At 44.0% G+C, this 12,416-nt stretch overlaps 1 protein-coding gene across 7 annotated transcripts in view; it reads right to left on the minus strand.

Moving 5' to 3' along the window:
* Positions 1-2,327: 2,327 nt before the first annotated feature.
* Positions 2,328-12,416, minus strand: part of STN1 (STN1 subunit of CST complex) — a 40,506-nt gene continuing 30,417 nt past the window's right edge. For 6 of the 7 annotated variants that reach the window (XM_029245586.1, XM_029245585.1, XM_029245591.1 and 3 more), the window contains one exon: positions 6,359-7,127. In XM_029245586.1, coding sequence (XP_029101419.1) covers positions 6,970-7,127 — 158 coding nt within the window. In that variant the 3' untranslated portion in view covers positions 6,359-6,969. Of the gene's footprint in view, positions 3,170-3,348; positions 3,493-6,358; positions 7,128-12,416 lie in introns of those variants that run through there. The other variant, XR_003797057.1, reaches the window with a different exon arrangement.

The raw sequence follows: 12,416 nt of genomic DNA on the forward strand, positions 1-12,416 counted from the left end.
AGGGTACGTGGTGCCTGGAAAATAGGTGATGTGTCCACTCTTCTGAGACCAAGTCTTCTGCTGATATCCCCAGTGTGTCCCTTTAGAGAACGAGGCTTGCAGAAGCTTCCGTTCCAAGCTTGGGAATCTCGGCTGAAGCTGGGGATCATAGGCCAAAGCTTTAAGTCTGCAAAGAGACACTGCAAAACCTCTCCACAGAAGTCCTGCCAACCTGCCACCTGCTGCAGGCACCATGGGCAGCACATTCTGGTCTGCAATGCCTGGAGCCCACTGATCTCCAATCCCTCCCAGGCTCCAGGCTTCCAGAAAACATAAGTCAGCTTGTCTGCACAAACAACTTCTGGATTTGGCCTCCAAACCAAACCTCCCGGAGGCAAGGCTGGCCTCTTGCTCGGAAGAAGTAAAAGACAGGAAAAACAAATCCCATGCTAACAGCTCAATATATTATTCTGCCACCAAATTTATATTAGAATAGACTAATCATTCACAAATTTCAGTACATGAGAAAACTCAGTACTTATCACAAGTTAACTGTGCCACGTAGCACAGCTTATGTGACACTGCTGTTGCTTTGCTCTAAAGTAGAGCTAAAAACAATGGACGGATGCTCTGTCTTCACCCCTACTTTACTTCCTCCATTCACTGACTTGTCCTCAGAACAAAAATGAAAAAGCTTCTCCCCGAGGATGCAATTTCTAGCCAAGAAGATTACCAAAATGGGTGTTGCCCAATGCCCCAATTAACTGTACCAAACCCCAGTCAATGACGAAAATGCAAGCATTGCCTTATTATGATAATTAGGCTACGCTGATTAAAGTGGAAGCAGCATTAAGACCATTTCTATTATGAAAACTATCTTCTCCACTTAATTAGCACTTTCTTAAAAACATCCTTAGTTTTTCACATTTATCTGACTGGGGACAGAGTCACTGAACCAGAGCTGAATGGCGTCTGGTTTATGAGAGGTCTCAGTTCATAATATGGTGATTGGTTTTCAAAAGATTGCTGCCTTCGTGTATTATATAACATTTGGGCAGGCATGTGTCCAAGCACTTGAAGTAGCAAAGTGGGAACACTGAGGTTTGAGTTCTTCAGGATGTTTATTCCAGCTGTGTATTAGCTAGGACCTCAGTGTCCGGCCTTGGCCTGTTTCTGCAGCTGACACCGCTGCTAGAACATACGACCCGGGCCTCCCTCAGCCTCTGCTGGAAGCAACGGCTAACGTCCAGGGCATAATGCATCCGTCTAAAGGTTGCCTGGAATGAACTGATGCTTGACGCCACTCATACCTAAAGACGTAAAAATGTAAACAAAACCCAGAAATTGTTTTTACCCCTCAGATGCACACTGATGAAGACTGTTGACCTCACAAAGTGTGGGTGAGCTTGTGACTCTGTGACAGCCCTGACAATCAGAATGCCATGGAAGTGACACTGTGCGGCTTCTGGGGCTCTGTTCAAAATGGCCATGCAGCTTCCGTCTGGGGTGTGCTCTTCCTTGGGATGCCCGCCCTGGGAACAGGGCACACTGTGAGGAATCCCAACCTAACCCACATTTCAGTGGTTTGGGGTATATTCAGGGTCGTGCATACATCATCACTGCCTAATTCCAGAAAATTTCTGTCACCCCAAAAAGAAACCCTGTACCACCAACTCTCCTCCTGCCCCTACTAATCTATTTTTTGTCTTCATGGATTTGCCCGTTCTGCACATTTCATATAAATGGAATCACACAACATGTGGCCTCTTGTATCTGACTTCTTTCACTTAGCATACTGTTTTCAAGGTTCATCCATGCTGTAACACGTATCAGTACCTCATTCCTTTTTATGGCTGAATAATGTTCCATTGTATGAATATACCACATCTTTTTATCCATTCATTAGTAGTTGGACATTTGGGTAGTTTCCACTTTTTGGTTATTAGGAATAATACTGCTGTGAACATTTGTGTACAAGCTTTTGTATGGATGTATGTTTTCAAATCTCTTAAATTCAAGTACTTTAAAATCACCTATTAATATTAAATGGTACATAATACATAAAAATTAAATGATACTGAATAATAACAAATGATATATAATTTAAATAATTCTTATTCATTAAAGCAGCTTTCCTCAGAGCAGCAAACCTGTTCCCTTATAGTAATTCAGACATAATATGAAACACTGGGTAGACTGAAAGTCATAAAATGGCACTATTTCAAACCCAGGTTTTTCACTAGTTTACACAAACCTTTCACCACATCAGTCTGAATTAATGAGACACCACTTTACTGTTTCTATCTAAAAAAAAAACTAGGGCTATTATGCAGTCTTCAAAATTCCTCTTTTGACGTTTCAAAGTAAAACCTATCTTTTTTTTTTTTTCTTGCGGTACGCGGGCCTCTCACTGTTGTGGCCTCTCCCGCTGCGGAGCACAGGCTCTGGACGCGCAGGCTCAGCGGCCATGGCTCACGGGCCCAGCCGCTCCGTGGCATATGGGATCTTCCCGGACCGGGGCACAAACCCGTGTTCCCTGCGTCGGCAGGCGGACTCTCAACCACTGCGCCACCAGGGAAGCCCAAACCTATCTTTTTAATTTGACATACAGGGAGAGGCTGGAGTCTCTTCAGGAATTTGGGGTTTGATTTAGAATTCCTGTGAACACGTAAACCCTGGGACTGATCTGTTTGGGTTTACCTAATAAAAGTTCAATAAAAATAGGCTGGGTTTTTTTTTTAAATTCTGGATTAAGTAAAAACTCACTTATGTGGGAGTTTGAGATCACATTTAGAGCCTCAATCAGTAGACTGTTATGCAAACGAAAACTCTGTTGCAAGGTTCTTTGTCCACAGACATGATTTCCCTTCAGGTTGATTTCAGGTTGGTCCTGCTTCTCTCCCCAGTGCCTGCTGCTGTCTTCTCCAGCAAGCCTCACCACGGTCTTCCTGAGTTTGCCTGTGTGCTTCTTGTAAATCTAGTAAGGAAACAATGAGGTGCTTTTCTGGGGGCAGTTGCTCTACAGGCCACTTGTAGAGAAGAGACCAAGCTAATAAAAAAGTGTGGATGTTTTCTCCAGTGGAAAATTACAAGTTTGCTTGGTTTTCATCCTTGGCACCAAGTCTTGGGTTCCTCATCACTGAATAGACTTCTTTCTGCTCGGCTTTCTCCCAGCCAGTGTCCTGGCACACTATCAGAGGGGGAAATAATTAGAAAGAAGTGTCTTATAGGGATGAGAAGCAATGGTAGCTTACCAGATGGGGATAATCATGGATCTTCAAACAAACCCTCGACCAAACAGAACACTATTTGTCTTCTCGCCTACATTAACTATACACAGTGTTCACAGCTCCTGAAACATGTACGCACCGAGAGAGGGGGAGGATGTCTGCTCAGCTTCCCTCCTTTTCAGGCGAACCCCTTGGTTGCTCTTTGGTACATGAGCGGTGACCCAACTGTAGCCCCAGAGAGTTTTCCAAGAGCTTCCCTCAACTTCTCATAGTTCTTCTGTTGCTGTGGAGGAAAGAGTCTCATCGCATTCTTGGTTCACTCATGATTTAGGTTATGTGAGTGGGGGGTGGGAAGGGAGAGATGGCTTTGTTATTTCTATATAATGACACTTGCTAATTGTAAAACTATCAAAGTATAGATATGTAGGTTAAAAAGCATCTGACATCTCACTTTTCAGGGGTAACAAGTGTGTCACTCTGGTGAGCATTTCTGGTAATCTCTGTTTGATGTGCATAATTATTCATAAGAATTTGTCAAATATATTTGTGAACATAGTTCATCCAGAAGCTGACCCTGAGACAAGGATCAGAAAAGAAGCAACTCATTTGCAAGGTGCAGCAAAAGGTAATGGAGAGTGGGAAAGTAAGACAGGAGGGTAAGGTAGCCAATTAAGGGTGATCATCAAGTTAGCTGCTGCTGTGGGTGGATGGAGCTTAATCCCACAGAGAAACTCTGGAAAGTGCTGTAGAACAGGAGCCTCAGAGATATCTCAGTGGAAGGGTGAGGGAGCAGAAGTATTTATACCCCAGGTCCCACTGGCTGAGACTGCCCCTGGTGGGTGTTAATTCTGAGTACTTCCAGCCTGAACAGCCTTCCAAGACATTGGAGAAAGTCCCCCAGGAAAGAGAGGCAGCTATTAGCAGGTGGAGGGCAGCCAGACACACACATAGAAGTGGTATTGCTTGGAAGATGCGCCAGGCACTGTTCTAGGTGCTGGGACACAGTAGGAAACAAAACAGAGAAAAAGTTCTGCCCTCATGGAGCATTTTTTCTATTAGGGAGAATAAATATTGAATAGTAAGCAGGGTAAGTAAGAAACGTACGGAATGTGTTCCACGGTGACAAGGAATGTGGAGAAAAATAAGTACTGTGGAGTTCTGGGGAGGAGGGAGAAGGGGTTGGTTGCAATCAGCAAAAAAGGGATCAGGGCAGGCCTCATTGAGAAGGTGACACTCAAGGAATGACCGAAAGGAGGGGAGGGGGAAGCCTACCACATGGTTATCCAGGTGAAGAACATTCCAGGCAGAGGAAACAGCAAGGCCAAAGGCCCTGAGTCAGGAAGGTCTCTGGTGTGTGTGAGGAACAGCAGGGCCTGAGAAACTGAGCAGAGAAGGGGAAATGGCAGGAGAGGAGGCCCTGCAGAGCAGAACCCTGGTGACACTGTGCTACCTCAGGTGCCGGAAGCAGAAGACAGCAGAGTCTGAGTCAAGCTGTGCTGCTGTGCTGACAGTGAACTGAGGGGGGGCCAGGGGCGCAGGGAGGGCAGCAGGAGGCCCCACAATACCCCAGGTGGCGGCGGCGGAGGAGTGAGATGCTGCTGCCATTGTGCGCAGGTCGGATGTGGGGTGTGAGAGAAAGGAGTCAACGGGTTTGGCCTGAGCAACCTGAAAGATGGAGCTGCCTTTTCCTGAATCAGGGAAAACTTCAGAAGAAGGACATTTGGGGTCAGGAGTGGTAGGGGGCCTGGCTCTGGGCATCTTATGTGTGTGATGTCTGTTGGACACCTAAGTAGGACTGTCAGCAGAAGGCTGAGTGTAGCTCAGAAGTTCGAGGAGGTCCGAACTGGATGTAAACTGGGGAGTTTGTCAGCATACAGATGATCTGAGACTGGCTGAGATCCCCATGGGAGCAAGCTAAACGGAAAAGAGGCCTGGGACCAAACCCTAGGATTGGAGTGGTCAACTGTATGTACGTGTATACACACTACATTTATACAGATGGATATGCAGAAACACGCTCTCTGTTTAGATATATACATACACACACCAGTAGTTTCAGATCAGTGGTATTATATAAACAGATCTCAATTTTCTTCCCACTAAAACTCAATTTTCTTCACACTAAATCTGCTGGGAATCCTGCTCCATGGTGAAAATATCTGTCTGCTCCGTTAAATTAATGGCTGCATAGTATTTCATAGTGTACATTACCATAATTAATTGTCCTCTATAGACAAATATTTTTCCCAATTACAGAATTTTAAATTACACAGCAATGGGCATCATGTGCATTCCTCTCCCATCTATGTGACCATCTCCTTGGGATAAACCCTAGAAGTGGGGCAGCTGTGGGCAAGGATGTGCCCTTTTTATGTTCTGATGCAAGACTCCTTCCCGGCAGCTCCAGTCATCTGAGATGTATTCAATATGGATCAGCTGCCGACCTTACGGAAGAACTACTGGGATGTCATTCCAGGTAAATTCTGTTCTACAGGGACCCTTCTCAACACGGGGCAGCTTTCTGGGTAATCGCTGTTAGGAACCAGGCACAGAGGTTTAGGGCAAGTCAGAAAAGTCCAAGACAGGAAGCAATCTGTCGGTACTAGCTTTTGGTCTGACATATGGAGCTACAGCCAATTTCTAAGTGTAAAGCCACTCCATTTCCACACAGAGCAGCACAACGCGCCAGGCCTGCAGGCTCTCCAGCAGGGCCATTAAAAGCTTATTACATCAAGTGCAAATGCAGCAGCCAAAGGCAGATGTGCCTTTTGTGAAATGACTGTAATTAACGCCATATCTTCCTCCGAACTTTGTTTTCGCTGGCTGGATTTGTCATCGTCCTGTAAGGACAAGCCTATTACATACCTCAGATTTTTTCCCTTTACCTTGTTGTTCCGAGCAAAAGCATGACCCATCACCTGTCTGGGCAAATACTGAGTGTTTGGATGGTGTCAGGACGTCCTGCACGTTCAATGGTAACCTTGAGAATAACATCTACCACTGCCAAGTAATTGGTCAGCAGCCTCTGCCAAGAACTTCAGGGTATTAAGGGATAATGTATTTAGTCACAGTGTCCTCAAGCACAGGGAAATGTACTGAAGCACCTTTGATTCAGAAGGAAAATAAGGAAAACGACAAATACAGAGCCATGCCTTGGATCCTGTTTATTCCCGTCGATGCGTTGGTCTGTAGACAGAATTCAACCCAAGACTCTGGACCCATCACTGGTGTTCGACCCACAGAAATTGTAGGTCAGCGGCACTCATCCAGGGAGAACTAGTCCGCTATACCAGGTTCTTAACCATCAAGATACACCAAGAAAGTACCTGATAGTCTGAAGTTTTAAAAAGTGTCTGAACTCGTGATCTGTATGCTCTTCAGCTCCCGCAGTACAAGCGCCTTTTCCACGGGATGCCCCTTTACCACAACAGAGCTTCCAACCAGTTCAGCTATCAACACTGTTTCTTCCTCTTCTGCTCTGTGAGTGATGCTTGGTCCAGCCAGGAGGCCGATGAGAAGGGTTTTCTTGTATGTCGTGGCTGAGATAAGTCTTTTATCCCAGGATACAGCAGGCAGAAGGCAGCCTCCAGAATTCATACCAAGTTCCATTCTTCAAATTACCATATTTCATAGTTTATTATGAGATAATTGCCACCAGGCCTATAAGCCTCAGCACCATGTTAAAATCAGAGCCCGGGAGTGAACGCCACCTGTGTTCTCTTCCTCCCCCGCTCCACTCGTGCTGCCTGCCGGCCTCTCCTCAGAACGCAGTGTAGTAGTTCTCTGTGGTGCTGACGATGTCACTCTGGTCCTCCAAGAGCTCCAGCACCTGCCGCAGCACAGTTTCACTCAGGACTGGGCTGAGGCTCAGGCGAGCACAGGCCAGGATGTGCAGGAAGTGGCAGCCCTTCTCCACGTCTGCAGGAAAAAGGGAGTTGGCTAAGCTTGGACACATCTGTCAGACCCTCCTCTCTCTCTCCTGTCCTCTCCTCTAAATGGAAGTCCTTCTTCAGAGTTCCTGGATCAGAACCTGCAGCTTAATAAGATCCCCAGATGATTCTTATGCACATTAAAGTAGGAGATGCACTGGCCTAGCTTATCAGTGAGAACGAACCAAAACACCTGTTCTCAGGTCTGTGCCATGGACCACTGCTCGGGGATGCAGGCCTTCAACCTTCCAGGATTCCCAATCAATAATTTTATACCCATAACCCAGTGGGGATTTAGCGCTTGGTAGGCTTTTTTCTCTAATGAAGTTACATGTACGAGCACATGCATTCAGTTCTAACCCCTAGCTTCCCAGGCGGGAGCCCTCTTGTGGCTGACAGCAGAGCCGGCTTGCAGCAGCCTCCATATACCTTCTGTAACTCCTGGACGGTAGGACTGCGGTGGTGACCTTTGGCCTGTTCTCACTCTTCTCTGCCTAGGCTTCCAAAAAGTCTGCCTGTGACGGCTGTATTCTAGGAACCTCTCGCCCTCTACCCAAAACAAATGAGACCATTCGTAGCAGTTCAGCACGAGTGACCGCTTTCCTAGCTGAAATCAATGATTTGGAGTAGTGGTATTCACACTGAAGTTATGACCATTAGAGGATCATGAAATCAATTTAGTGGGTTGTGGTTAGCATTCTTTTCTTACCAAACAGACTAGAGTATGAGATTACAGAATGTATTGCATTTTAGGTACGATAAACATTGAGAAACTTTATATTCAACTATACATGTATATGTATAGTTGAAATAAAATTTATAATAAAATTATATAATTTCCTAGGTGATGATGTAAAATTTATTTGTAACATCGAGTCAAAGTCAAACCTCATTCCTGGAAACAAACCCTCCCCAGTTTCCACCAAAGCCCCATTCACAGGGCCAGGCCTCTCACCGCCATATCCCCAGCATCTGGCCCACTAGTGCTCTGCACAGTCACTGAATGTTGTTTTCAGGTGATAAAATGCTTTAGGCTCCAGGAAAGTCCTCAAAGAGGGGTTGTGGTGATGGGCAAAGCATGCTTGAGATTCTGTGCACCTTTGTGGCTTTGGGCAAGTCACTGCATCTTTAAGCCTCAGTTTTCTGACCCATGGGGAGTGGGGCTGGGGGGCACCTCTGAGGTCCTTCCCAGCTCTAAGGGTCAGGGATGCTCACAGGCAGTGGTCCTGGGCTAACAAAGACCTGCAAATTCGGACCTCTAGTGGCTAGTCAACTCATTGTTCCTCCCGACTGGGTTACTGTTGGGAAACTCGCCACCTCCCCTGGTCTCCACATTTCCAGGCTATTTCTTCAACATTCATTCGATCAAGATTCCCTGAACACCTACTACATGTGCAGCGCTGAGCAAGGAGGAGCAAGTACAGAGTGCAGACAGAGAGCTGACTCTGGAGTCCAAAGGACCCGAATAAAAATGCTGGCTCTATGACTGGGGCAAAGTGGTCCAGGTCTCTCAGTCCGCATCCTCATCTGTTAAATGGGAAGAAAAGCACCCACTTCACTCATGGTTGTGTGGGTGAAAGGAGACCCATGGTGCGGGCTTCTTCCATGGAGAATTACTATGATTCTATCGTCATATCCATAACCTAAGAAGATGCACATAACCTTGTCCCTGCTCTAAAGAAGCTTTGACTCTTCCCGAGAGGAAGGGTTGATGACGGAGGGTGAAGGACTCCAACCAGACTGGGCTTGCACACAGCAGAGAGGAAGCCCTGGGAATCTCAGCACTGCTCGGCTTGTGATCTTAGTTCTTTTAAGACCTGGGTGCTCAGGCTCAGGGCTCAAGGTGACTTACAGGCATATGTGGTCAGCAATGCTGACTGCCCCAAAGGCCTTAAACTAATTCTTCACAAAGGCCATTCTGCCGTCGAGGGTTGCCTGGTAAGGCTGTTCACTAAGTGACCTTCCATTCACGTGGGGAGAAGGATTGGTGTTAGTTCTTTAAATGTTTGGAATTCACCAGTGAAGCCATCAGGTCCGAGGCTTTTCTTTGTTGGGAGATTTTTGATTATTGATTCAATCTCCTTACTATGTATCTATTCAGACTTTCTATTTCTTCAGGATTTAGTCTTGGTAGGTTTTGTGTTTCTAGGAATTTCCATTTCACCTGGTTATCCAATTTGTTGGCATACAATCGTTTACAGTACTTTGTTATAATCCTTTTTATTTCTGTAGAGTCAGTACTAATGTCCTCATTTTCATTTCTGATTTTAGTAACTGGAGTTTTTTCTCTTTTTTCTTAGTCTACCTAGCTAAATGTTTGGCAATTTTAGGGATCTTTTCAAAGAACCAACTTTTGGTTTCATTGATTTTCTCTATTGTTTTTCTATTCTCTATTTCATTTATTTGTGCTCTAATCTTTATTATTTCCTTCCTTCTGCTAGCTTTGAGTTACTTTCTTCTTCTTTTTCTAGTTCCTTAAATTGTAAAGTTATATAAGTGTTCTTAGCTATACAGTTCCCCTCATACAAAGCTCTTCTGTGTCCTAGAAGTTTTGGTACTTTGGGGTTTTGTTTTCATTCATCTCTAAGTATTTTCTAATTTCCCATATGATTTCTTCTTTAGTCTACTGGTGAAGAGTGTGTTGTTTAATTCCCACAAATTTGTTAATTTTTCAGTTTTACTTCTGTTATTGACTTTTAACTTCAGAAGATGCTGGTCGGGGAAGATACTTTGTATGATATCTACCTATTAAAATCTATTGAGACTTAATTAATGGTCTCTCCTGGAAAAGGTCCCACGTACATGTTGTATGCTGTATGTATGCTGTTGTCAGGTAGTCTTTTGTGTGCGTCTGTTAGATCTAGCTGATTTATTGTGTTATTTAAGTCCTCTATTTCCTTACCTTCTGTCTAGTTGTTCTATCCGTTATTGACAGTGGGATACTGAAATCTCCAACTATTATCATAGAACCACTTACTTGTTTCAATTCCGTCAGTTTTTGCTTCATATATTTTGACGGTCTGTCATTAGGTACAAAATGTTTAAAATTACTATGTCTTCTGGCTGTACTGAACCTTTTATTAATATATAATGTCCTTCTTTGTCTCCTGCAACATTTTTTTTTTTATTTAGTTATTTATTTATTGGCTGTGTTGGGTCTTCATTGCTGTGCGCAGGCTTTCTCTAGTTGTGGTGAGCGGGGGCTACTCTTCGTTGGGGTGTGCAAGCTTCTCGCTGTCGTGGCTTCTCTTGTTGCGGAGCATGGGCTCTAGCCGCGTGGGCTTCAGTAGTTGTGGCACGTGGGCTCAGTAGTCGTGGCTTGTGGGCTCTAGCGCGCAGGCTCAGTAGTTGTGGCGCATGGGCTTAGTTGCTCCGCAGCACGTGGGATCTTCCCGGACCAGGGATCGAACCTGTGTCCCCTGTATTGGCAGGCGGATTCTTAACCACTGCGCCACCAAGGAAGCCTTCTTGAAACATTTTTGATTTAAAAGTTTATTTTGTCTGACATTAGTATAACTGCCCCTGTTCTCTTTTGGTTACTATTTGCATGGGATATATTTTTCTGTCCTTTCACTTTCAACCTATCTGTGCTTTTGGATCTAAAGTGAGTTTCTTGTAGTTGGCATATAGTTGGAGTTCTCGGGTTTTTTTTTTCAATCCATTCTGCCAATCTCTGTCTTTTGATTGCAGAGTTCAATCCATTTACATTTAACCTAATTACTGATAAGAGGGACTTACTTCTGTCATTTTGCTATTTGTTTTCTATATGCCTTATAGCTTTTGGTCCCTCAATTCCTGCATTACTGTCTTCTTTTGTGTTTAGTTGATTTTTTAAATAGTGAAATGTTTAAAATTTCCTTTTGTGTATATTCTAGAGCTATTTTCTTTGTGGTTACCACAGGGATTACATTTAGCATCCTAGAGTTATAACACACTAATTTGAATTTATTCTAGTTTAACTTCAATAATATATAAAACCTCTGTTCCTTCTCCTTTGCAGCTCTGTCCCCACCCCTTTCAGTTGTTGATGTCACAAAACCACAACTTTATACACTGTGCCCAAGAACACAGACTAATAATTCTTTTAAGTGTATTAGGCTCCTAAGATTCTTGGTTTACAGGTTATTTTTCTTTTAGCATTTTGAATATATCAGCCTACTGCCTTCCAGCCTCCAAAGTTTCAGATAAGAAATCTGATCATCTTACTGATGTGACAAGTTGTTTTTCTCTTGTAGCTTTCAAGATTCTTTCTTTTGTTTTGACTCTCAAAAGTTTGATTATAATGTGTCTTGGTGTGCTCTCTTTGAGTTCATCTTAATTGGAGTTCACTGAGCTTCTTGGATGTTTATATTCATGTCCTTCATCCTATTAGGGCCGTTTTCAGCCATTATTTCTTCAAATATTCTCTCTGCCCCTTTCTCTCTTCTTCTGGGACTCCCACAATGCATATGTTGGTCCATTTGATGATGTTCCACAGGTTCTTTAGGTTCTGTTCACTTTTCTTCAGATTTTTCCTGCTCAGATTTGCCTTTGAATCACTGGTAAACTTTTCACTTCAGTTACTGTACTTTTCAGAATTTCTTTTTGGTTTCTTTCTAGTTTTTGTGTCTCTGTATTGATATTTTCTATTTTGTTCACCCATCATTTTCTTAAGCATCTTTAAGACAACTGTTTCAGAGTCTTTGGGTAATAAATCTGCCATCAGGTCTTTTTCAGGGACAGTTTCTGTTGTTTATTTTTCCCTTTGAATGGGCCATAGTTTCCTGTCTCTTTGAATGTCTTTCGTTTTTAGTTGAAAACTGGACATTTGAATCTAATAATGTGGTAACTCTGGAGATTAGATTCTTCACCTTCTGTGGTGTTTGTTGCTTTTTGTTATTGTTTTTATTTTTTTGGTTGTTGTAGGCTGTTTCTGTGCCAAGGAGCAGCCTGAGATGGAAACCTAAGGTCTTCTCAGGTCTATTTCTGAGCCTGTGCCTTTCCCTGGGCATGTGTGGTCGCTTTCTAATTTTACCCATATATGCAGGTGTTTTTGAATGTTCTAGTCTTTCTTTTCTGGCTCCAGAAGGGGTAAAAAGGAGAAATGAAGGGGTTTAAAAAAAAGGGTGCCAGTCTTTTAAATCCCCTGGAAGTCACTTCAGCTGTTGGGTGAGCAGCTTAAAACAATGGCCACCTACCTCTCTGCCAGCACCTCTGTGATCAGAAGCAGCAACTGGTGATCAGAGCACAAATCCCTGATACATGGAGGACTGGGTCCTTTTTGCCCCCACTAGCTCGC

This window comes from Monodon monoceros, unplaced genomic scaffold, assembly GCF_005190385.1.
Source record: "Monodon monoceros isolate NGI ecotype Baffin Bay Population unplaced genomic scaffold, NGI_Narwhal_1 Super_Scaffold_4, whole genome shotgun sequence".
Lineage (NCBI taxonomy): Eukaryota > Metazoa > Chordata > Mammalia > Artiodactyla > Monodontidae > Monodon > Monodon monoceros.